We start from the raw sequence: 26,841 nt of genomic DNA, 5'->3' as shown, positions 1-26,841 counted from the left end.
CTGCCTCCCCTGCAGTGCACATGGTTTTGCCCAACTGCTACAAAATATCCTGCTGCGATCAACTTGGAATTACCCCCAGTGTTCTGGACTTACGATGTGTCATTTTATGATCAGTTGCTAAATATATTTCGTACATGAACAAATATGTTTTCGATATTACCAATTATTTGTAAATTCCGTAGCTTATAATGACGAGACTGTACAATGGTAGTGTTTTACACACAATGTTTTTATTATATGACATGCAGTGCCTTAATAAAACCTTTTTCTGAAAAAAGAAAAAAAAGAAAAATGATATTAATTAATGATTAACAATATATTATTACTCTGCTATATCCACCCTTATACACGTACCAGGAACACAAAACCTTACCGTCTCATCTGGACTCCTAACCTCCATGCCAGTCCAGTGGCAGCATCCGTGCTGCTCTGGTGACAATCTCCGGAGCTTCATTCTGCAGTGGTCTCCCGACTCCTGTGATGGGAAACAGAAGACGATATCATGGCAGAAGGTTGAGAAGGAAGAAACCAACTTCACCATAAACGGTAATCATTGCCTGTCTTTTATATGGTTTCTACAGAGTCTGCACATGTTTCACTGCAACACATTATTTAGGATTATCTTCTGTGCCTTTTACCCAAGTACTTATATCATCAGGCAGATTTGTCTGTATTCATTGCTCCCCGTGCTCTCTATGGTCCTAATTCAGAACTGATCGCTGTGCTGCAAATTTGCAGAGGTCTGCGATCAGATAGTCGCCGCCCATAGAGAGTGAAAACCTGCTCCGTGCCAGTGTGCGAATGCATGCGTACGCCGTGCGAAAACTTCACCAGACAGCGGACATCTGCAAATCCGTTCACAACTCACTAACCATCTAATGATTTTTCCAGTCTGTGCGCAGCCCAGGACTTACTCCTACAGTGTCATGCAAACAGGCTGATCGGTGCCAGAGCCGACGTCACACACCCTCCCTGAAAACACTTGGGAACGCCTGCGTATTTCCTGACACCCCAGTTACCACCCCCAAACGTCCTCTTCCTGTCAATCACCTTGCGAACACCTTGCGATCTAAATATTTGTACAATTCTGTCGCTGTTTGGCGAAGCGCCTGCGCATTGCGGTGCATACGCACGCGCAGTCATTCAATAATTGCCCGCTGTGCGAATTAGCACAACAGGGATCAGGTCTGAATCGGGCCCGATATTCCATACACTTGTAATGGGCGACCAGCTTTATGTTGTGTCCAAAGATAGCAATAAATATGAAAATCTCTGCTTGATAATGCAAAGACAAGGCTGCAAAGCACAGAAGGAAGCAGGAAATAAATCAAAGGGGGTAATTCAGACGTGATCGTAGCAGCAAATTTGTTAGCAGTTGGGCAAAACCATGTGGGTCATTCCGAGTTGTTCGCTCGTTGACGATTTTCGCTAAGCTGCGATTTTCTGCTAACTGCGCATGCGCATAGTACGCAGAGCGCATGCGCTTAGTAATTTAACTAAGAACTTAGTAGATTTACACAAGCTCAAGCAAAGTTTTTTCAATGCTCGAGTGATCGTAGTGTGATTGACAGGAAGTGGGTGTTTCTGGGCGGCAACTCAGCGTTTTCACGGTGTTTGCTAAAAAATGCAGGCGTGCTAGGTAAAAATGCGGGAGTGGCTGGAGAAACGGGGGAGTGGCTGGCCGAACGCAGGACGTGTTCGTGACGTCAAATCAGAAACGAAACGGACTGAGGTGATCGCAATCTGTGAGTAGGTCCGGAGCTACTCAGAAACTGCAAAGAATTATTTATTAGCAGTTCTGCTAATCTTTCGTTCGCTATTCTGCTAAGCTAAGATACACTCCCAGAGGGCGGCAGCCTAGCGTGTGCAATGCTGCTAAAAGCAGCTAGCGAGCGAACAACTCGGAATGAGGGCCCTTATAACCCACCCAAATCTAACTCTCACTGCAAATGTTGTATCTGCCCCACCTACAGCACACATGGGGGGTAATTCAGAGTTGATCGCAGCAGCAAATTTATTAGCAGTTGGGCAAAACCATGTGCACTACAGGGGGGGGGGAGATATTACATTTGCAGAGAGAGTTAGATTTGGGTGGGTTATATTGTTTCTATGCAGGGTAAATACTGGCTGCTTTATTTTTACACTGCAATTTAGATTTCAGTTTGAACACACCCCACCCAAATCTAACTCTCTCTGCACATGTTACATCTGCCCCCCCCCCCCCCCCCCCTGCAATGCACATGATTTTGCCCAACTGCTAACAAATTTGCTGCTACGATTAGATCTGAATTACCGCCAATGGGGGTCATTCCGAGTTGTTCGTTCGCTAACAGATTTTAGCAGCATTGCATACGCTAGGCCGCCGCCCTCTGGGAGTGTATCTCAGCTTAGCAGAATAGCGAACGAAAGATTCGCAGAATTGCGAATAGAAAATTCTTAGCAGTTTCTGAGTAGCTCCGGACCTACTCACAGATTGCGATCAGCTCAGGCCGTTTCGTTCCTGGTTTGACGTCACAAACACGCCCTGCGTTCGGCCAGCCACTCCCCCGTTTCACCAGACACTCCCGCATTTTATCCTGGCACGCCTGTATCTTCTTCCTTGCCCTTAATTCGTGGACTCGTGCTCACTACCTTTGTCGGGTTATGCTGCTGTTAATTAGCGGCAGTCAGAATAAGATGTGGTAAGTGTTGTGGGGATGGCTGCTTTTCGGTATTGCTCCGGTATTTAGGTATCCACTTTTGCAACTCGGGGCAAGTTGGATACTTAATTATTGATAATGAATAGGCCCCGGTAATTGATAACATGTTTTCTTTTGTTCACAATTTAAGTGTCTTTCTATTATTTGTTTATTATCATTTCTATATCGCGCCACCATATTACACAGCACAGTGCAGAGAAAGCTGCATTCACCGACTGTGCATCGCCTCACGCTGCTCTGATGGGGTCTACGGAGTTTGGATTGTACCTTACTTAATAAATACATCAAAATAACACAGCAACATTGTAACATTTCTGCGCCATTATAAACTAAATGTGCTCAGCTCCTGGAATGTTATGACCATTAGGGCACAAACGTCTGCTGTTTGCTTAGAAACTCGACACACACAATGTCGGATGCAGTTTTACACTGCGGTCGATGTCGCAAACTAGGATCCAACATCAGAAAACTGGTGAATGTACACATATGCGCAAAACTCTGCAATTGCGTCATCACACCCACACAGTGCTTAGCCCGCGTGCGACCGCCCCGTTACCGCCCAGCTATGCCACTTTAGTCACAAGTGGGGCAGTGATTGAATTGTGCACACCCCCGCATCACATCTAGGTGCGCATCCTTGGTCCTGGTGTACACGCATTATGGAAAATCATATGGTTAACTGCGCGCCAGCCCCTGCATATTCACTGATGAGGGTGGATCTTCTTGTGACATTGCCTGATGTGTCCCTTGTGTTGTAGATAATGTGGCTGCAGGAGCCGCGGTCACTATATCTGTGTATGCAATGTACAGCTCCGGAGTCAGCAGTCCGAGCATCGCCCGTGGTTACAGCCAAGAACTGAGTGAGTTACTGCGTTACCGCCTGTTTCAGCTTCTCTGTGGAATTGGTAGCGATCTGGAATGATGATTATTTTCCTATCCTTTGTTTATAGAGCAACACTTTACCATTTGTAACATAGAAATCTGTAAGTGTGTAAGGTAGTGTTTTTCAACCACTGTGCCGTGACACACTAGTGTGCCCTGAGCAGTCTTCGGTGTGCCGCCATAGAAGCACAGCCAGGCCGGTCAGTGTTTTCCTGCTACTGAGGCCCTTGAATGATCAATACTGGTGGGTTTAGTGGTTGCAGAGCCAGTTCTAATTTTGGGCCCGGGCAGTGTTGGTCTCTTGTGGCTTTCTCAGATGTGGCTCAGGCGTTACCTATGGAGAAGCTGCGACATGACATCCTAGGACGCGCAGCTGCACCATGCATCACCATAATATCTGAGTGTGCCTTGGCAATATTTAAATCTTGTTCAGTGTGCCGCGAGGTGTAAAAGGTAGAAAATCTCTGGGGTAAGGAGAGACTTCAAAACATGACCTGGGGAGGCAGGAAGGTTATGGCTTAACCCGGAAGTACTCTCATTATATAGAGGACACTTCCTGTCATACAAAGAGGTCAAAACACTAATAAATTAATAATACATGATGTAGATGTGCTTCATATAGAAGAATGATAAGTGTATACCTCTTATGGTATTCCAACGCACATTTACTACTAGTGGTTGCCCGCGGCTTCCCTCGCGTGGATGTTTGTTATTGCTCGGCGGAACTAATTTTACAAAGACAGTAGTGCCATGTAATATTGTGATTTTATATTGTATACATTGATCACAAAATGTCTTTGTAAACAATATTTGCAGTTTTTCCTTCAGGGATTAACACAAAAAGATGCTTGGGGAGGGGGTGGGGGGCACTAACTCATGAGCAAGCCACGTAAAGCTGCCCATGGGAGAAGCAGCTGGTCCTGAGATCTACGCCTGCAGCTCTGAGCGTTTGCCCTGCGACTTGTTGATCGTCATAGTAAAGCAGATGCTTATAGAAAACTGCAGGCGCTTGAATTGATAAGAAAAATTGTTGGGGATAAGGTGTATACGTGGTATAAATACAGTCTCACCTGCGCCACATCCCGTTAGAATATAAGCCTCAATGAGGTTCCTCTGCAGAGCAGTCACTGTAAGTCGGGTTCCGTTGCATAACTTGGGCGGAGTCCAGTTCTGCAGAAGCATGATCGGAACACCAACTCTCAGTGCACCGAGTGTCAAGCGTCTGTTTTTCCTTTATTGCTCCTCTGCCTGATGTCACATCGAGTTCATACATACCCCAGTTTCTTTCTAGGTCACTAAGCTGCACAATAGTGAAAACGTCATCCAGATTTATCCAGTAGTTTTTGAGTGATGCTGGAACGAATAGACAGACAAAAAAATATGATTTATTTTTTTATCACCATAGTTTCTCCGAAAAAATTGCTATGTGCTGACACAATCATTACAGTTTTATTACATGTATAGATAACCCCCTAATAAGATTATTTAATATATTTATATCATCCACAGAACCCAAGACAGGTCCTAAATTAGAGAAGGATGCAAGACGTATCTGGTGGGATGAGATTCCTCTGTGTGACAGACGAGGGTTTATCACGGAATACACGCTGCATCTGGAGTCAAACGGCTTGCAAACCAAAAGTAGTAAGTGAGGAAGAAAGTGTGCAAATGACACAACAACACACCTGTATCTCTGCATCTTGTTTACAGGCCAGAAGGGGTGGTACAGGATTTCAATACAAGTTCATTCTGTAATATAGAAAAAAAGAGAGACATTGTTTCCCCCAGCACCCTGAATGATAACAGTAACCAGATATAAATCCCACATAATATTAGAATTCAGAGATCTTGGTTACACATATTTGCGCAAATGTGTGACTATGCCCCAAAGCCGTATCAAGGCGTCTCTGTATATTTGGGATCCATAGCGCTATATCTAGGTGCAGGGTGTGGCACCCCAAAACACCTTGATGCGGCTTTGGGGCTTAGTCACACATTTGCGCAAATATGTGTAACCAAGATCTCTGAATTCTAATATTATGTGGGATTTATATCTGGTTACTGTTATCATTCAGGGTGCTGGGGGAAACAATGTCTCTCTTTTTTTCTTGCTTAGAAATACCCCTCCCTTTCGAGCACCTGAATGATATCATTAAGCTGATTGAGCATCTACCATCATATGTCATTCTGTAATATGACCACTAGGTGGAGATGTGCACCCTTTGCTACAACTTCTTGGTGTGGTTAATCGGGTCGACCCTAACTAGGTCGACCACTATTAGTCAACAGCGACTAGGTCGACACATGAAATTGGTCGACATGGTCATTAGGTTGCATGGAAAGAGGTCATCATGATGTGTTTTTTTTTTAAATGGTACAATTTTCTTTGTAAAGTGACCGGTAACCCCAATTAGCGCACCGTGTCCCCTCGCATGCTTCGAGCAAGGCTACTATTCCCAATCGTAGTCCACGTGGATCGTAAAGTATGGAAAAGTTCAAAAAATTAAAAAAATTGTGAAAAACTCATGTTGACCTTTGCCACCTTGACCTACTGATCATGTCAACCTAAAGAACATGTTGGCCAAAAGCATAGAAACATAGAAACATAGAATTTGACAGCAGATAAGAACCACTTGGCCCATCTAGTCTGCCCTTATTTTTTACCATATTTTTATCTCAAACCTTGGGGCAGATGTATTAACCTGGAGAAGGCATAAGGAAGTGATAAACCAGTGATATGTGCAAGGTGATAAAGGCAGCAGCCAATCAGATCCTAACTGTTAATTTACATATTGGAGCTGATTGGCTGGTGCCTTTATCACCTTGCACATATCACTGGTTTATCACTTCCTTATGCCTTCTCCAGGTTAATACATCTGCCCCCTTATTTGGTCCTTATTTCTTTGTAAGGATATCCTTATGTCTATCCCATACATGTTTAAATTGCTCTACTGTCTTAGCCTCTACCACCTCTGAGGGGAGTCTGTTCCACTTGTCCACTACCCTTTCTGTGAAGTAATTTTTCATCATATTTCCCCTGAACCTCCCCCCCACCAGTCTCAGTGCATGTCCTCATGTCTTATTGCTTCGCTTCATTTGGAGAATGTTCCCCTCCTGGACTTTGTTAAAACCCTTGATATATGTGACAGTCTCTATCATGTCCCCCCTTTCCCTTCTCTGCTCCAGACTATACATATTGCGACCAATAGTGGTCGACCTAAAGACTGGATACCATAATGCTTGATAATGTGATTTTTATGTAAGTAATCCTGTATATCATCTGTAATGTTCATGTATAGGTAGGGAAAAGGTGTCCTCACTGTAAAGCTAAAAGGGGAGTTTAGATTTGTCGATGTAACTCTATTTTGGGGACCAGGTAGAAATTGCACAAAAAACCCCAATTCAGAGACGGGGTGCGTCTCCATTCTGTACTCCGGAAGTTGTCCTTCGTGTTTTGTTCTTGAAGAATTCATTGGAAGTGATGCAGTGAGATAAAATTATATATTTATTATTTATAACATTAAGGGGGAAGTTCTATTGTTTTTGCGGCGAATCAAAGTAATGGCCGCCCGACCGGCGATATTCAGTTGTTCTGCGAGTGCCACGGGCTCCGATTACTTCTTGCACATGTCATGCCCAAATGCCCGGGTCTACACGTGTAAAGCTTCTATACATTGGCAAGTATTGGGTGTGCTGCTGAAATTGTAGTTTGGGCGCCCAAAAGCCAGACTTTTTGCAGGTAGCGAGCAGAAATAAAATGGGAGCCTGCGGCACTTGTGCCCAGAATCAAAACAATTGAACAAATTATGTTGGGTGCCCAAAAACCACTGAATTCCCCCCTAAACCCTTTTTTTACATTCCCTGATCTCCCTTTCATAGGATTTGCACTTACTGCGGTGTTTCCCCCCCCCTCCCCCCCTCAATCTAATACACTTCAGTAGGCCCGGTTCCCAACTGTGTCACCCCCTAGTACCACAATTAAACTATTTAGTGTTGTCATAGTAGCACACAGTAATTTTCTGTGTGTGTAGTGATATTGGGGGTCATTCCGAGTTGATCGCTAGCTGCCGTTGTTTGCAGCGCAGCGATCAGGCTAAAAATCGGCATTTCTGTGCATGCGTTTGTGCCGCAATGCGCAGGCGCGTCGTACGAGTACAATGAGCATCGTGGGTTTGCACAGAGTCTAACGAACATACCTGTCGCGCGGCCGAACGCAGGAAGATTGACATGAAGTGGGCGTTTCTGGGTGGCAACTGACCATTTTCAGGGAGTGTTTGGAAAAACACAGGCGTGGCAGAAAAAATGCAGGCGTGGCTGGGCGGGTGTGTGACGTCAAAAGCCGTCCCTCCGTCTTTAGAATCAACGCACACGAAGAGTAACTACAGGGCTGGTCTTGTTTTGCACAAAAAGATTTTGCAGGCGCTCTGCTGCACAGGCGCTCGCACTTCTGCAAAGCGAAAATACACTCCCCAGTGGGCGGCGACAATGCGTTTGCACGGCTGCTAAAAACTGCTAGCGAGCGATCAACTCGGAATGAGGGCCATTGTGTATAGTAATTGTGTGCAGGGAGCTGAATACACAATTCTACACATCTCTGTAAAGCCCCGTACACACGGGGGAGAGGTGTGCTGAGCGAGGGGGGGATGCTCATTTCACCCAGCGGTGAAATGAGCAATCTTCTAGATTTGGCATGCATACATGCCAGATCTAGAGTCAGTGATAGCGACGCGTGGGGCCACGCATCGCTATCGTTATGGGCATACACACGGAGAGATCCGTGCTTACTTTCTAAGCCTAGTCAGATTGCTTAGAATTTAAGCACAGATCTCTCCTTGTGTACCCCCCTTTAATCCGTCCCTATCTGCGTCTCATCTCTGTCATAGCACTCTCGTGCACCTCCTAGCTCTGGTGCAAAATAACAGGACGTTTCACACAGATGCCCAGCTCCCCATATCCCCATACCCCGCTATTCTGGTAACACGCCCTCATAGAATTTAGCCGAAATGAGAACACTCTGTTAGTTGCTGTTATGAATCCCCTGGAGTGCAGCAGAACCACAAGTCGTGAAACAGACGCAAATATTTTTCTCTGACGTCCTAGTGGATGCTGGGAACTCCGTAAGGACCATGGGGAATAGCGGCTCCGCAGGAGACTGGGCACAAAAGAAAAGCTTTAGGACTACCTGGTGTGCACTGGCTCCTCCCCCTATGACCCTCCTCCAAGCCTCAGTTAGATTTTTGTGCCCGACCGAGCAGGGTGCATTCTAGGAGGCTCTCCTGAGTTTCTTAGTAAAAGTTTAGTTTTAGGTTTTTTATTTTCAGTGAGACCTGCTGGCAACAGGCTCACTGCATCGAGGGACTAAGGGGAGAAGAAGCGAACCTGCCTGCTTGCAGCCAGCTTGGGCTTCTTAGGCTACTGGACACCATTAGCTCCAGAGGGACCGAACACAGGCCCAGCCTCGGAGTCCGGTCCCAGAGCCGCGCCGCCGGCCCCCTTACAGAGCCAGAAGCAAGAAGAGGTCCGGAAAATCGGCGGCAGAAGACATCAGTCTTCACCAAGGTAGCGCACAGCACTGCAGCTGTGCGCCATTGCTCCTCATGCACACCTCACACTGCGGTCACTGATGGGTGCAGGGTGCTGGGGGGGGGGGGGGGGGGGGGGGGCGCCCTGAGCAGCAATATAAACACCTTGGCTGGCAAAAATACATCACATATAACCCCCAGGGCTATATGGATGTATATTAACCCCTGCCAGATTCCAGAAAAAAGCGGGAGAAAAGTCAGCAGAGAAGGGGGCGGAGCCTATCTCCTCAGCACACAGGCGCCATTTTCCCTCACAGCTCCGCTGGAAGGACGTCTCCCTGACTCTCCCCTGCGGTCCTGCACTACAGAAAAGGGTAAAACAAGAGAGGGGGGGGGGCACTAATTAGGCGCAGTATAATATAAACAGCAGCTATAAGGGGAAAAACACTCTGTATAGTGTTATCCCGGTATATATATAGCGCTCTGGTGTGTGCTGGCATACTCTCCCTCTGTCTCCCCAAAGGGCTAGTGGGGTCCTGTCCTCTATCAGAGCATTCCCTGTGTGTGTGCTGTGTGTCGGTACGGCTGTGTCGACATGTATGAGGAGGAAAATGATGTGGAGGCGGAGCAATTGCCTGTAGTGGAGATGTCACCCCCTAGGGGGTCGACACCTGAGTGGATGGGCTTATGGAAGGAATTACGTGAAAGTGTCAGCTATTTACAAAAGAAGTTTGATGACATGGGACAGCCGGCTACTCAGCTTGTGCCTGTCCAGGCGTCTCAAAGACCATCAGGGGCTCTTAAACGCCCGCTATCACAGATGGCAGATACAGACGCCGACACGGATACTGATTCCAGTGTCGACGATGAAGAGACGAATGTGACTTCCAGTAGGGCCACACGTTACATGATTGAGGCAATGAAAAATGTTTTACACATTTCTGATAGTACAAGTACCGTTAAAAAGGGTATTATGTTTGGTGAGAAAAAACTGCCTGTAGTTTTTCCTACATCTGAGGAATTAAATGAAGTGTGTGATGAGGCGTGGGTTTCTCCCGATAAAAAACTGATAATTCCTAAAAGGTTATTGGCATCATACCCTTTCCCGCCAGAGGATAGGGCACGTTGGGAAACACCCCCTAGGGTGGATAAAGCGCTCACACGCTTGTCTAAACAGGTGGCACTACCGTCCCCGGATACGGCCGCCCTTAAGGAACCTGCTGACAGAAAGCAGGAGAATATCCTAAAATGTATATACACTCACACGGGTGTTATACTGCGACCAGCAATCGCCTCAGCCTGGATGTGCAGTGCTGGGGTGGCTTGGTCGGATTCGCTGACTGAAAATATTGATACCCTGGATAGGGACAGTATATTACTGACTATAGAGCATTTAAAAGATGCATTTTTATATATGCGTGATGCACAGAGGGATATTTGCCGACTGGCATCAAGAGTAAGTGCGCTGTCCATATCCGCCAGAAGGGTTATGGACGCGGCAGTGGTCAGGTGATGCTGATTCCAAAAGGCATATGGAAGTATTGCCTTATAAAGGGGAGGAGTTATTTGGGGTAGGTCTATCAGACCTGGTGTCCACGGCAACTGCTGGGAAATCCACATTTTTACCCCAGGTAGCCTCTCAACATAAGAAGATGCCGTATTATCAGGCGCAGTCCTTTCGGCCCCATAAGGGCAAGCGGGCAAAAGGCTCCTCATTTCTGCCCCGTGGCAGAGGGAGAGGAAAAAGGCTGCAGCAAACAGCCAGTTCCCAGGAACAGAAGCCCTCTCCCGTTTTCTGCCAAGTCCTCAGCATGACGCTGGGGCTCTACAAGCGGACTCAGGCACGGTGGGGGCCCGTCTCAAGAATTTCAGCGCACAGTGGGCTCACTCACAAGTGGACCCCTGGATCCTTCAGGTAGTATCTCAGGGGTACAAACTGGAATTCGAGACGTCTCCCCCTCGCCGTTTCCTAAAGTCTGCCTTACCGACGTCTCCCTCCGACAGGGAGGCGGTATTGGAAGCCATTCACAAGCTGTATTCCCAGCAGGTGATAATCAAGGTACCCCTCCTGCAACAGGGAAAGGGGTATTATTCCACGCTGTTTGTGGTACCGAAGCCGGACGGCTCGGTGAGACCCATTTTAAATCTAAAATCTTTGAACACTTACATACAGCGGTTCAAATTCAAGATGGAGTCACTCAGAGCGGTGATCGCGAACCTGGAAGAAGGGGATTATATGGTGTCTCTGGACATCAAGGATGCTTACCTCCATGTCCCAATTTATCCTTCTCACCAAGGGTACCTCAGGTTTGTGGTACAGAACTGCCACTATCAGTTTCAGACGCTGCCGTTTGGATTGTCCACGGCACCCCGGGTCTTTACCAAAGTAATGGCCGAAATGATGATACTCCTTCGAAGGAAAGGAGTTTTAATTATCCCTTACTTGGACGATCTCCTGATAAGGGCAAGATCCAGGGAACAGTTGTTAGTCGGAGTAGCACTATCTCAAGTAGTGCTGCGGCAGCACGGTTGGATTCTCAATATCCCAAAATTGCAGCTGATCCCGACGGCACGTCTTCTATTCCTAGGGATGATCCTGGACACAGTCCAGAAAAAGGTTTTCTCCCGGAAGAGAAAGCCAGGGAGTTATCCGAGCTAGTCAGGAACCTCCTAAAACCAGGCCAAGTATCAGTGCATCAATGCACAAGGGTCCTGGGAAAAATGGTGGCTTCCTACGAAGCAATCCCATTCGGCAGATTCCACGCAAGAACATTCCAGTGGGACCTGCTGGACAAATGGTCCGGATCGCATCTTCAGATGCATCAGCGGATAACCCTGTCCCCAAGGACAAGGGTGTCTCTCCTGTGGTGGTTGCAGAGTGCTCATCTTCTAGAGGGCCGCAGATTCGGCATTTAGGACTGGGTCCTGGTGACCACAGATGCCAGCCTGCGAGGCTGGGGAGCAGTCACACAGGGAAGAAATTTCCAGGGCTTGTGGTCAAGCCTGGAGACATCACTTCACATAAATATCCTGGAGCTAAGGGCCATTTACAATGCTCTAAGCCAAGCAAGACCTCTGCTTCAAGGTCAGCCGGTGCTGATCCAGTCGGACAACATCACGGCAGTCGCCCACGTAAACAGACAGGGCGGCACAAGAAGCAGGAGGGCAATGGCAGAAGCTGTAAGGATTCTTCGCTGGGCGGAAAATCATGGGATAGCACTGTCAGCAGTGTTCATTCCGGGAGTGGACAACTGGGAAGCAGACTTCCTCAGCAGGCACGACCTCCACCCGGGAGAGTGGGGACTTCACCCAGAAGTCTTCCACATGATTGTAAACCGTTGGGAAAAACCAACGGTGGACATGATGGCGTCCCGCCTCAACAAAAAACTGGACAGGTATTGCGCCAGGTCAAGGGACCCTCAAGCAATAGCTGTGGACGCTCTGGTAACACCGTGGGTGTACCAGTCAGTGTATGTGTTCCCTCCTCTGCCTCTCATACCCAAGGTGCTGAGAATTATACGGCGGGGAGGAGTAAGAACTATTCTCGTGGCTCCGGATTGGCCAAGAAGGACTTGGTACCCGGAACTTCAAGAAATGCTCACAGAGGACCCGTGGCCTCTACCTCTGAGAAGGGACCTGCTCCAGCAGGGACCCTGTCTGTTCCAAGACTTACCGCGGCTGCGTTTGACGGCATGGCGGTTGAACGCCGGATCCTAAAGGAAAAAGGCATTCCAGACGAAGTCATCCCTACTTTGATAAAAGCCAGAAAGGATGTAACCGCAAAGCATTATCACCGCATCTGGCGGAAATATGTTGCGTGGTGCGAGGCCAAAAAGGCCCCGACGGAGGAATTTCAACTGGGTCGATTCCTGCATTTCCTGCAAGCAGGAGTGTCTATGGGCCTAAAATTAGGATCCATTAAGGTCCAGATTTCGGCCCTGTCGATTTTCTTTCAAAGAGAACTGGCTTCAGTGCCTGAAGTCCAGACGTTTGTTAAGGGAGTGCTACATATACAGCCTCCTTTTGTGCCTCCAGTGGCACCCTGGGATCTGAATGTTGTTTTGGGTTTCCTAAAATCACATTGGTTTGAACCACTCAACACTGTGGACTTAAAATATCTCACATGGAAAGTGGTCATGCTGTTGGCCCTGGCTTCGGCCAGGCGTGTGTCAGAATTGGCGGCTTTATCCTGTAAAAGCCCTTACCTGATTTTTCATACGGACAGGGCAGAATTGAGGACTCGTCCTCAATTTCTCCCTAAGGTGGTTTCAGCGTTTCACCTGAACCAGCCTATTGTGGTACCTGCGGCTACTAGGGACTTGGAGGACTCCAAGTTGCTGGACGTTGTCAGGGCCCTGAAAATATATGTTTCCAGGACGGCTGGAGTCAGAAAATCTGACTCGCTATTTATCCTGTACGCACCCAACAAGCTGGGTGCTCCTGCTTCTAAGCAGACTATTGCTCGCTGGATTTGTAGTACAATTCAGCTTGCACATTCTGTGGCAGGCCTGCCACAGCCAAAATCTGTAAAAGCCCACTCCACAAGGAAGGTGGGCTCATCTTGGGCGGCTGCCCGAGGGGTCTCGGCTTTACAACTTTGCCGAGCTGCTACTTGGTCAGGGTCAAATACTTTTGTGAAATTTTACAAATTTGACACTCTGGCTGAGGAGGACCTGGAGTTTTCTCACTCGGTGCTGCAGAGTCATCCGCACTCTCCCGCCCGTTTGGGAGCTTTGGTATAATCCCCATGGTCCTTACGGAGTTCCCAGCATCCACTAGGACGTCAGAGAAAATAAGAATTTACTTACCGATAATTCTATTTCTCGTAGTCCGTAGTGGATGCTGGGCGCCCATCCCAAGTGCGGATTATCTGCAATACTTGTACATAGTTATTGTTAACTAATCGGGTTATTGTTGTTGTGAGCCATCTATCCAGAGGCTCCTCTGTTATCATGCTGTTAACTGGGTTCAGATCACAAGTTGTACGGTGTGATTGGTGTGGCTGGTATGAGTCTTACCCGGGATTCATAAATCCTTCCTTATTGTGTACGCTCGTCCGGGCACAGTATCCTAACTGAGGCTTGGAGGAGGGTCATAGGGGGAGGAGCCAGTGCACACCAGGTAGTCCTAAAGCTTTTCTTTTGTGCCCAGTCTCCTGCGGAGCCGCTATTCCCCATGGTCCTTACCGAGTTCCCAGCATCCACTACGGACTACGAGAAATAGAATTATCGGTAAGTAAATTCTTATTTTTCTATAAAAAGGCCCCAGAGTTCTTTTGGCTTGACAAATACAGAAGTTTACAGGAACATAACTCCAGAAACATCCACATGGAAGGTAACTAGAAGACTTGCTGGAGTTCCTTATCCTGGCACACACAGAAGCTCGCAGGAACAGGCAAGGGAATCCAAAGCTCTTGCAGACGGAAACATTACTCCAAACATAAGTTTTATGGCTTTGCAGACAGATGCATTAATGACCCAGCAATGAGTGCTGGGATCAGACATACTATATAGCCAGGTGTCAGGTGTGTTTCACGCTGGTAATGGATGATTAGTCAATTACCTAACACACAAACCAAATTCAGAGCAGCAGCACCACCACTGGCAGGTACTAGTACTGCAGTAAATCAGGACAGGAACTCTGCCGACCCCTGGTGGTGGAGAATCATACTGCAGGGAGCTATAACCAAGTCCTTACAGTCGCAAAGGAAGATGTGTCGGGTTTGTGTACGACTCTAGATCATCCGCTTAGTTCCGGAGCATGTGCAGAGTGAGGTACGCCCCTGCAGGTAGACTTGCTTTTCAATGGTGCCCCATGGAAAGGATTAGTGTAGCCTATGCGAATGCATTAGCGTCCAGCCCTGAACCAGGCTCACAGTTCCGCAGTCTAATGATGGGAATGCCGCCGGTTCTTATTTCTGTCTAATAATGGTAAATTTTTGATTTTGTACTCAGAATTACCAGAATCCACACGACACTTTGCGCTGGACAGACTGGATCCCAGTGAGCTGTACTCTGTGTGTATCTCCGCCTCCACCAGTGCCGGAGATGGCCCTGCGGACCACTGCACTCTTATCCATCCCGGTAAGACCACGTAGCATTGTTTTATATGGGAAATATACCTGCAGCAGCTGGATCATCCATGGATTCTCTGCAGCGTTAGCCTAGGGTGAGGGGTCCCACAGGCCGAGAGCGGATGGCTATATCCACCTTTATCCATCTTCTGCCAGGCCTGAAAGTGATATAAATGTTTTGTCACTGCATAGATACACAGGTCCCACTGCCTAATGCTGGCTGTGATACCATAGCACGAAAGACCTATTTCAAAGCGTAAAATAGCTGCAACAAAAGCAGAAACAGAAGCAGAAACAGCCGCATAATATTACTTACACAGTGTTGAGAACTTTCTGTGCTGGCTGGATATGCTAGTAAAGTCATGCAGTCTGACATGATTACACAGTGGCGCACTCAGGGGGGTTTCTGAGTAACCCCTCTGGATCTTTTTTGTAAATTCCTGAGACTGTCTCTGCCAATATAAATGCAGGAGATCATCACCAGTTACATCCCTCCAGGACTCCAACTCTCAACCTCACATGCTACAGTCAGACACCTAACACATGGAGCTGCTTGGTCCATGTTTGAGAATACTGGAAATACTTGTCATTTTAAACCATTGTAGCTAAGCAGATCTATGTATTGTGGGGCTGCTTGATTAAAGTCATATTGTTTTTGCTTTTGGACCCTGGATACAATCATTGGCCATAAATCCTAACCTATTAGATTGTGAGAAAATAACACACGGGAGAATGCGAGAATGGGCTCTGGGGTGAGGGAAGAGCGATTGAGACAGATAAAATAGCAGCCTACAGAAGTGCGAGGACTCAATCAGACACCATATAACAATAAACACATTATACAGTCGTATCTTAATTCCAGTAGACAGGTACAGAGAAAAACAAAGTGAACTTGTAAATAATGGGGGTTATTCAGAGTTGTTAGCAGACCAAAAAAGTTAGCAATTGGGCAAAGCCATGCTGCACTGCAGGTGGGGCAGATGTAACATGTGCAGAGAGAGTTAGATTTGGGTGGGTTATATTGTTTCTGTGCAGGGTAAATACTGGCTGCTTTATTTCTACACTGCAATTTAGAATTCAATTTGAACACACCTCACCCAAATCGAACTCTCTCTGCACATGTTACATCTGCCCCACCTGCAGTGCTACATGGCAGGGCTGCCATGAGAAATTATAGGGCCCGGGACACCAGTCCCTACAGTCCCTCCCCGGTGGCTGCCTTGCTACATGGTTTTGCTCAATTACTAACTTATTTGGTTTGCTAACAAACCTGAATAAGTCCCAATATATTTAGCTCCCTAGATTGAACCCATCAGTGACCCCGAACATTTATATCTGTTTTGAGAGATGATTCTATTCTACCTTCGGGGCTCGGAGGTGACGGGGGACCCATACCTGGAGCACCCCACCCCCCTCCCCCCGCAATGGATGTATAGCATTGTGCTGTGTGCGATATTTGACTGTGGCCCTGAGTGACCCTGAGTGACCTCTCATCTGCACATTGTATTTTACTAGATAACAGTCTGCACAGCTATATTGGGCTCCTGCTGGGGATCGGCGTTGGTGCCATTGCTTTGACCATTCTCTTCCTGAATGTATCCACGATTGGGGAAAGGTAGGTGGCGTCAGCCCTGTCTTGGAACTGAATATCATCATTTGTATGTTTGTTAGTCTCTCATTTTTATTTTACAGGTTTTGCGTTCACTTAAATATTATTTCAAGTGCTCCGTTACCAATAATATCATCAAAAACTCTTTTTTATAGAGCTGCTCCCTCAGAACCCCCATTTGCAGTGCAGTCCTATATAATTTTACAGCTAGACAACCTGGACTGTAGTAAGAAAGGGATTTTGGAAACCCTGTAGTGACCACTTTGTTGGTAACATTGATATCCGTATAAATGGCCGGATCCCAGCTTGTTATAACAAAAATAGTTACCAGCCCGTCAAAATGACGGAACAACATCACATTAATGTCAGCGCCAGCGGCTCTGCCCGCCCGAACAGAGCAACACTTGAATTGCTCTGTCGTGCGCCATTCAGTTGCAGCCGATGCGCAAAACACTTGAATTCCCCCCATAGAAGTTAGGAACAGTGTCATCTTTTTATTATGTAGTGATATCTTTTATTTATATAATATAAGTATATATAAAATACAAAATTGTTAAATAAACTTATTGATGCAAAAATAATGCCCAAAACCTCCCTCACAATTTTAATCTGTAATTGCTATCCAAGGGAAATCTAAAATTTTTTGCAGAGAACAGGATAACATAAAATAAACCCATAAGAGAGGTAGTAAACTGCACCAGAACAGTTATTAGCAAAATTGTGCAATTGGGCTTAACAACTGCAGTATAACATTATGTATATTGCCTTTTTAAGTTAGTATATTTTTTCAGATTTATGCGTTTGTAGTAGAGTTGCCCAATTTTAATTTCTCCTCTCCTGGAGAAGCTCCTGGAGGAGCTCAAAGAGGAGATGCAGATGACCACTTCGGGGGTGGGACTGAGAGCTTTATGATGGTAATTGCATTTTATTGGCCCCATCCACCTGGTTACGTGATTTCTAGTATTATCTCCCCATCCCACTTACCAACATTCCCGGAAAGTGCCTCTTCAAACGTTTGCTATGGGTCCCACAAAGTTCTGGCGAATCCAATTCCTTTTTTATGACCCTGGTCTGCAGGTTATATCCTCTCTAATGGTTGGCCAAGCCTCTGTGGTGGTTGGCACATCCCTACAGCCTGATTCCCCAGATGGGCTCTTCTTGCCCGACCATGCCTGCATACTTCCTTTTATTAAAAAACAACATGGATTCAGCCTTTGGTATCCTTTCGGCTTTCTTTTTGTTTGTATCCATCATTTACAGAAATGATCACGAGTTAATGGTGTTATTTATTATGCGGCCAGCAGGGGGCACCACAGTACAGTTGCCGGCATCTATGATCTATTCTACAGTGACATGGGAATAGACGTTTATTTTACCAAAATGTCAGCAAAAAGTACAATTTGTGTGGTAGGAGATTAACTGAACAGAATGACCTGATGTATGCAGGAATTACCAGTAGTTACAACCACACGGCCTTACATTCTCTTCATTGCTGTCTGGAAGGAAATACCCAAAGTGATGCATATATATTTACTACTGTCTTCCAGTTACCTTGTTAACAAACATAAAAACCTGAATTGTGCAAACAGAGAATTCTGAGGCAGCAGGTTTTGGGGCACAGTTGAATTTCTGATATTATTCTGTTTGGATAAGTATATTTTAAATGCTGCTTCCACCAAAAACTGAGAATTCTGCACCCGCAGTGGCAAACGCAGAATTTTTAGAGGGGGGTTTCCAAATGCAGTCCACAATTTCCCACTCTGCGGAACATTGGAGCAAGTGCGGGAGTCTGGGGGGGCGGTAGAAGAACCTAGTAACGCACTGGACATTAATGTAAACATTGGTCTTTTTCTATACTTGATACTGTATTAATATGTAACACTATAGATGGTCTATATATAGTATAGGCTGTATCAAACATTTAAATAATATAAATAAGTGGTCAGGAACAGGTTAAACAAACCATAATAAATAAATAAATAAATAAATACACAAACATAATAGGACCAGTACTGCACTGTCTAAGCACACATTCTCCCACCTCATAGTAAGGCTCCTGTCTCTTCTACCTGGTAGCTACTCTCTGGTCCATTGCACTGATTAAGGACTCAGATCTACACACAGCAAACTTGGTATAGGAAGCTGCTACCACTGGGCATTTACAGCAGCTCTGCTCTGTCCCTTACACTGCATAATGTGGTGACAGCTCTAGTAATTGTATTATATACCAGTGCTATCGTTGTCATAATTTGAACCACTTGCCAAGAGGAGGGGGGTTTCCGGGCAACTGGAACCCCCCCCTGCGTTTGCCTATGACCCTGGTACATAAATGCCTCATAATCTTTATAATTTCTTCATAAAACTTTGTAATAAACATAAAATTTCATATTTCTCTGATTATTAGGTTGAAAACAGCTGTAATGGTCTTTCTCCCGAAATATCTGCATGAGGAATTTCCCCGTGTAGATAACAGCAAAGCATTGAAGGCTCTGCAGGTAATTGTTAAATATACAATGTGTATTACATGTATCCACATCATCTTCTGTCCTGTTATTCCCCTACCGGAGGTGCAATATCTCATAATGCAGTAGTCTGGGGCGTGTCCTAATAGCAAGGGGTGTGTTTACCATCATTGGAGGCGTGGCCAGTGGGAAGGGGTGTGAACATGTGACTGCATGGGCAGTTAGCCCCCAGAGTGTCATCACAGGACTGTCAAGCATATATAGTGTATTCCCTATGGAGGGCCCCGGCAGTGACACTGTAGCCAGCAATTGCGGCCGTTCTCCTGATTGTGCATTTATCATTATTCCGCTCACCTCTACAGCAGACTACCACTTGTTTATCTCTGTTCTTGCTGTTTCGCTGACCAAATAGTTTGTCGCTGACTACTCTGTACTGTCAAAAGGGGTAGTGGTTGAACTTGGGTACTGCACCCAGCTGATTCCAGATTCTGTGGGGACCAGTTCAGAACTGCACACAAGTCAGCAGCAATTTCACTTGTACTGGGTGCGTGGCGCTAAATGTGGATATTTGCCCTATGAGTTTCAGGTAACTATGCAATTGCACTGCCCCTAGTCATCCGCTCGTGGGCGTTGTCTGTGCGCACTTGCACCAGCCCATTCACCTGCTGCAGAAGATTCTTCTGAAATCACACAGCCCACAATATCACTTGCATACCCACAACTCACACTACCTACAGACAGACTACTGTCACCCGTTTACGCCCCACTGAGCTGTGTAGGACCCGCAGTTGCGAACACTCAGCTATAGAGGATGCACAGTGCGGAAAATCACATGGCCAGTCTGCAAAATGGACTTGCATGCCATCCTGATTCCTGTATCCCTGCTATCGTGGTACCTGGAAGCAGGGTTGGGCTGGTCCACAGGACACATGGGAAATTCCCAGTGGGCACCACTACCTGACAGCCCCACCCATTCCTCTAATGTCAGGTTCCAGACAGCGCACTCAAATGATACATTGTTACTCTGCTAGAGGGTCAGATGAATGGTCTCTAATGGCTGTCCGTTCTAAGCCTCTGTGCAGGCTGGTCTCACCCTGTAGTAACTGGCCACACCCCTTAAGCATGACCCCTCCCACCACATTCCCCGGTGGGACCTCCACACCCCAGTCCGACGCTGCCTGGAGGTGGTAATCTCAAGTTATTCTGTTATCTTTTCTTGTATCCAATTTACCAATCAACATCCGTTAACTCGGAGGCCATTGAGTTCCTTTGGAACGGGGGCTGCTCTCGTCAAGATGGGTGTTGATAACTTTAAAATCAGTTATTTTCTACTAACGCTATAGTCCTTGCTGCATGTGTGCGCTCTTATTGCACACAGTGAGCAGAAAAAAAATCCCAATTTGGGCCAATTTTGTGCTTGTGTTTTTGATTTATCGATAAATTGGGAAACCGTTGTTTTCATATATCTGTCTAGGCAAACAGGGAAGATGCGGAGCCCACCTCCTGCCCGACATATAGTGACCCTGAAATCACTGAGGTACAAGAGCTCATAAGTTACCCGGTCCCAATGGCAGAAGCCTTCGAAGTCGCCGAGGAGACAGCTGCAGAGGACGAGCCGCTTCTTACCCACCCGACCAATGACGAACTTCCTGAGCAAACACTGGGATACAGGCCACAGCTTGCAGAGCCCAAGATCCAGAGAAACGATTCATATTGCAGCCCCACTCATATGCTGGACATTCAGAGAGTCACTCAGAGGTTGGAGAGTCCTAGACTTACCTCGGACATGAAGGAAAACACCGTGTTATGGGACTCTGGGGCTGAAATGGATCTAAATGTTTTCAAAGCGATTAAACTTCTTCAAATCGATGGTATTGATCAGAACAAAGACTCTGGTCCCCTGCAGGCAGCAGCCAACGACAATTCCAGGAGAATCCATAGGGAAAACCCAGTAGAAACGCAGACTGTTCCAACTGACCAACTAATCTGTACTTTGCCAGGTGGCCTTAAGGAATTCACTGATGTCCATTCCTATTTTCCACAAATTTTTGCAAAAGGGAAATAACTTGCGTGGTTGCATCAGAGCTGGCTTTTGACTTATAAGATCTGTTTGTCTCTGATGGAAAAGCAGATGTGTTGTTGGACACCTGCTCAATGTATTGAGTTATGAACTCATGGATCGTTCTTCATCAGAACATCATCGTTCTGCACTAGTATGAGGTTACGGTCTTCAGTCATGAAATGCGTTGGATACATGGGCGAATCTCCTTGGTTTGGTACAGTCTGGATTGTTGCCCGGTGCACTGTAAGGGGCATAACTATTCTCTAATCTTGGGAAACACTTCTGCTGAGTAGAGTGCTCCTAGGATTGTGGAGAGACGGTACATTGGGAAGAATGGCGCACTGTGCAACTTTTCAGTTCCTCTCCTGCATAGTTTACTCTCACTTGCGTCTAGAATTGAAGTGCGTTATTAACCCCATTTGCTCCCGTGAAATTCCAGTTGTTCCTGCAAATTTCTTATAGAAAGTCTGTTGCAGAAGGAAATAATAAGACGGATCACAATCAACAATAAAGTATAATTTCTAACTTTGATTCATAGAAGCGAATCTGCATGAACTCATCGCGGACTAATGTATTGACTACAGATTAGTGCTAGCACTGTCCGCTCCTGTATTCCTTAAATACAGGTGTCACCAAATACAAAATTGACATCTAGAACCCGAGCCAAAATATAGATAATTGTTCAAAATGTTCAAAAACACAGATCTGTATATGTGGAAACCACCCAAGTAAACCTTAAACAATTCATCCTGTTTTTTTGCAACAGGGACTTTTACAGAGACACATATTTGGTATAATACTTTTGCGGGTAGTGGTTAGAATATATTGGCCCCACCTCATACCGATGCTGTTTGTCAAGTTCCTCTACTTTGCATTTCAAACCATTTTAGTGTCCAAAACTAATTTTGAATCCATCCCATTCTTTTTGTAGACACAATTTATAGTGTAAGTAGTCACAGCACTATTGTGTTCACAAAACATAATTTTGTGGACAAAATGATGTACAGAAAAAAACATTCCCTGTGTACACAGTGTCGCTTTCCTATAACTTAACACACAAGTAGGTAAATTTACTAAGATGGGAGTTCTATTTAAAATGGGATGTTGCCGATAGCAACCAATCAGATCCTACTTCTCATTTATCTAGCACCTTCTAGAACATAGGGGGTCATTCCGACCATAGGGGGTCATTTTTTTTCGCTACGGAGCAATTAATCGCAAACTGCGCATGCGCAATGTTCGCAATGCGCCTGCACCAAGTAAATTTGCACAAAAGTTTGGTATTTTACTCACGGCCTAACAAGGTTTTTTCATCGTTCTGCTGATCGTAGTGTGATTGACAGGAAGTGGGTGTTCCTGGGTGGAAACTGACCGTTTTATGGGAGTGTGCGGAAAAACGCTGGCGTTTCTGGGAAAAAAGCGGGAGTGTCTGGAGAAACGGGGGAGTGACTGGGCGAACGCTGGGTGTGTTTGTGACGTCAAACCAGGAACGAAACTGACTGAGCTGATCGCAGTGTAGGAGTAAGTGTGGAGCTACTCAGAAACTGCTAAGAAATTTCTATTCGCAATTCTGCTAATCTTTCGTTCGCAATTCTGCTAAGCTAAGATTCACTCCCAGTAGGCGGCGGCTTAGCGTGTGCAATGCTGCTAAAAGCAGCTAGCGAGCGAACAACTCGGAATGAGGGCCATAATACCTGGAATCTGATTGGTTGCTATGGGCCACATCCCGTCTTTAATAGAACTCCTATCTTAGTAAATTTACGCCAAGATCTGTCAGTAGAAATTGGCGCTCTGACACTATACTGTGTATTCTGCAGTAATTTGTTAATGAGCCATTTACAGGAAGCAGCTCCAGCCGTTACTGAGAACTACAGTGTAAATACGCAAGTGAAAGCGAATGCTGTGCGGCTACAATGTCGCTGAAAATAGGAACACGATGCTTTATGGGCTATAACAAGTGTCCTGATACAGTGACACTTTCAGGCATCACAGGAAGGAAGTGGTACACCTAACAATTATATGCAAGAGCCAACACAACGCAACGCTTAATCAAGTAATGCAATAGCAAAATGAACGTGTTTTCTGCAGTTTGTGTCTAGAAAGAAACCACTTTGGAGCAACAGAGCAATAGGGCACTGAGGAGTCTGGATTTACAGCACATGGAGGGAGATGTATTGTAGCGACACAGATTGTGCCGCCATAGCACTACCTGCTTCGCCTCATTACCGAGGTGAAGCAGAAGGGAACATCTACAAAATGTATTAACATCTTGTTTGCCGGAGCAGGGAAAACTCCCCCCTCTGGCGATCCCCGCCTGAGAGTACAGCGCATCAGCTTAATGCGGATACGCTGTGTCTCCCTGCCTGGCCGGCTCCAGTGTGCATGTGAGAGATCTCACTGCTATCGTCACATCGTACATGTATCCCGGAGCCGGCAGCCGCAGCAGCCAGGGACAGCGCTATCCTTGGCTGTGGTGTACGGGCAATGACACCTGCAGCTGTCGCAATCGGTAGCTGCAGGTGTCGGAACAGTCAGTTTTACTGGGCCTAACATTGGGCCTAATTCAGACCTGATCGTAGCAGCAAATTTGTTAGCAGATGGGCAAAACCATGTGCACTGCAGGGGGGACAGATATAACATGTGCAGAGAGAGAGTTAGATTTGGGTGTGGTGTGTTCAAACAGAAATCTAGATTGTAGTGTAAAAATAAAGCAGCCAGTATTTACCCTGCACAGAAACAATGTAACCCACCCAAATCTAACTCTCTCTGCACATGTTACACCTGCCCCACCTGCAGTGCACATGGGGGGTAATTCCAAGTTGATCGCAGTAGGAATTTTTTTAGCAATTGGGCAAAACCATGTGCACTGCAGGGGGGGCAGATGTAACATGTGCAGAAAGAGTTAGATTTGGGTGGGTTATTTTATTTCTGTGCAGGGTAAATCCTGGCTGCTTTATTTTTACACTGCAAATTAGATTGCAGATTGAACACACCCCACCCAAATCTAACTCTCTCTGCACATGGTAAATCTGCCTCCCCTGCAGTGCACATGGTTTTGCCCAATTGCTAAAAAAAATTCCTGCTGCGATCAACTTGGAATTACCCCCTTGGTTTTGCCCATTTGCTAACAAATTTGCTGCTGTGATCAGGTCTGAATTAGGCCCTTTATCCTGCATCTCGGCGTGCTATCTAAAAGATAGCGCCCCTGTCACCTTGCAAACACTGCTGCTGTAATATATGCGGAGGGGAGGCGGTATCAGAGCACGTAACGTGCACTGATACCTCTCCACCCCATAACACCGTTTCATACGTCTACCTGTTTCTTTCCACTGTAAAGGGGTATGTTTACTAAAGTGCGGGTTTATACAAGTGGAGATAACCAATCAGATTCTACCTATCGCCTATATAATAGCCCAGATCTGTCACTCTGTGACTGTGTGGATAATGCTGGGCGTGGCTAGGAGCTCTCATTGGGTTAGCAGCAGGTCTATCACACCCAATCCACAGCTGATTGGGCGAGAAACACCCTCCCACACAGGTTACATCCAATGGGAGGCTCTGTCCTTTGGTTACTGTGTGTACTGTTCCCAGAGCAGGATTAACAATGGGACTGATGGAGCTGCAGCTCCAGGCCCACGACCCAAAATAGACCCACTGCATCTGCAGCACCATACCCACCAACACTTTACACATAAAAATAGCTACAAATTTGAAAAGGGGGCGTGGCCACGGGTAAAGTGGCGTGGTCCCGCCCTTTGTCCTATACTTTCAATGGAAGTTTGGAGAGCCAAAAATCAGTACAGACCATAAAAAAAGGGACTGTACCTGCCAAAAAGGTGCAGCTGGAGGGTATGCCACTGCATCTGCAGCAAGTCTCTGCGCTGTAGATAGGGGGGGAAAAACCCTTTTACTGCAGCATCCTATGTCCTGCTGCCAGTCCACCTGCCCCCTCCGGCATCAACAATCCCCACTCCCTAGCCGCAGTGCAGGTGGAACAAAAGCTGCTGCGGCCACCGGCATAGATGTATATGAAAGCGGCGCAGCGGAAGGCTTTCTTAGCCCTCCCTGCGCCGCATACTCTCTGAGCCCCGGAGCCTCCTCTGCGCGTGATGTCACAGAAGTGCCTCCCAGCCACAGACGCGCCCAGATCCCCAGAGGCCCTGACTCCGCAACACAGCACCTGTGCTGCCGGCCTGGAAGCCCCGAGATGGCTAATGTAACGGATAGAGTGGGAGATATCTTGGAGGGTAATGTCTGGACGCTGAATCAATGTAAAAGGTGACAGTGCTGTGCAGTGCAGTGGGTGTGCAGTGTCACGGACACTGCACAGCACTCTCATCTTTTACATTTATTCAGCGAGTCAGTCAGTTCTGCCAGCCAGTCACTATTGTTAGTGCCAGTGTCCCAACGCACCGCATTACAGGGAAGTAGACGCACTAAATAAACTACAGCTCCCAGCAGCCCTTAGCGCCAAAGCATTCCGGCGCTAAGGGCTGCTGGGAGCTGTAGTTTATTGAGTGCATCTTCTTCCCTGTAATGCGGCGCTTTGGGACACTGGCGCTAACAGGGGCGGATCCAGAACAAAATGACAGGGGGGGCACCATGATAGGGGAAGGCGGGTGGGGGGGGGGGTTGGCTTTTGCGCACGCTCCTGGGAAGGTGAGTGTGGTCTCATAACAAGGGTTGTGGTGTCACAGTGCCATACCAACGAGCCACAACCTCATTTTTATCACGCTGTGGGCATGGAGTACAGGTCTGGTGGGTGACAGGGTGAGTATACAAGGACAGGTCTGGTAGGGGACAGGCTGAGTGTACAGGACAGGACTGATAGGGGACAGGGTGAGTGTGTGGGGACAGGTCTGGTAGGGGACAGGGTGTGTGTACAGGGACAGGTCTGGTAGGGGACAGGGTGTGTGTACAGGACAGGTCTGGAAGGGGAGAGGGTGAGTGTGCAGGGACAGGTCTGGTAGGGGACAGGGTGAGTGTGTGGGGACAGGTCTGGTAGGGGACAGGGTGTGTGTACAGGACAGGTCTGGAAGGGGAGAGGGTGAGTGTGCAGGGACAGGTCTGGTAGGGGACAGGGTGAGTGTGCAGGGACAGGTCTGGTAGGGGACAGGGTGTGTGTGTGGGGACAGGTCTGGTAGGGGACAGGGTGTGTGTACAGGACAGGTCTGGAAGGGGAGAGGGTGAGTGTGCAGGGACAGGTCTGGTAGGGGACAGGGTGAGTGTGCGGGGACAGGTCTGGTAGGGGACAGGGTGAGTGTGCAGGGACAGGTCTGGAAGGGGACAGGGTGAGTGTGCAGGGACAGGTCTGGTAGGGGACAGGGTGAGTGTGCGGGGACAGGTCTGGTAGGGGACAGGGTGTGTGTACAGGGACAGGTCTGATAGGGGACAGGGTGAGTGTGCGGGGACAGGTCTGGTAGGGGAGAGGGTGTGTGTACAGGGACAGGTCTGGTAGGGGACAGGGTGAGTGTGTGGGGACAGGTCTGGTAGGGGACAGGGTGAGTGTGCAGGGACAGGTCTGGAAGGGGA

General features: G+C 47.1%; 1 protein-coding gene across 4 annotated transcripts in view; it reads left to right on the top strand.

The window, feature by feature from the left end:
- IL23R (interleukin 23 receptor) overlaps positions 1 to 22,054 on the top strand; it is a 120,596-nt gene extending 98,542 nt beyond the window's left edge. For 3 of the 4 annotated variants that reach the window (XM_063939128.1, XM_063939129.1, XM_063939131.1), the window contains exons 10-16: positions 358 to 546; positions 3,458 to 3,559; positions 5,091 to 5,225; positions 15,058 to 15,186; positions 16,692 to 16,791; positions 19,190 to 19,280; positions 20,722 to 22,054. In XM_063939128.1, coding sequence (XP_063795198.1) covers positions 358 to 546; positions 3,458 to 3,559; positions 5,091 to 5,225; positions 15,058 to 15,186; positions 16,692 to 16,791; positions 19,190 to 19,280; positions 20,722 to 21,312 — 1,337 coding nt within the window. In that variant the 3' untranslated portion in view covers positions 21,313 to 22,054. The remainder of the gene's footprint in view (positions 1 to 357; positions 547 to 3,457; positions 3,560 to 5,090; positions 5,226 to 15,057; positions 15,187 to 16,691; positions 16,792 to 19,189; positions 19,281 to 20,721) is intronic. The other variant, XM_063939132.1, reaches the window with a different exon arrangement.
- The last annotated feature ends 4,787 nt before the right edge of the window (positions 22,055 to 26,841 follow it).

The sequence above is a fragment of the Pseudophryne corroboree genome, chromosome 9, assembly GCF_028390025.1.
Source record: "Pseudophryne corroboree isolate aPseCor3 chromosome 9, aPseCor3.hap2, whole genome shotgun sequence".
NCBI lineage: Eukaryota > Metazoa > Chordata > Amphibia > Anura > Myobatrachidae > Pseudophryne > Pseudophryne corroboree.
The sequence above is the reverse complement of the archived record's forward strand: the minus strand, read 5'-3'. Positions and strand labels throughout refer to the sequence as shown.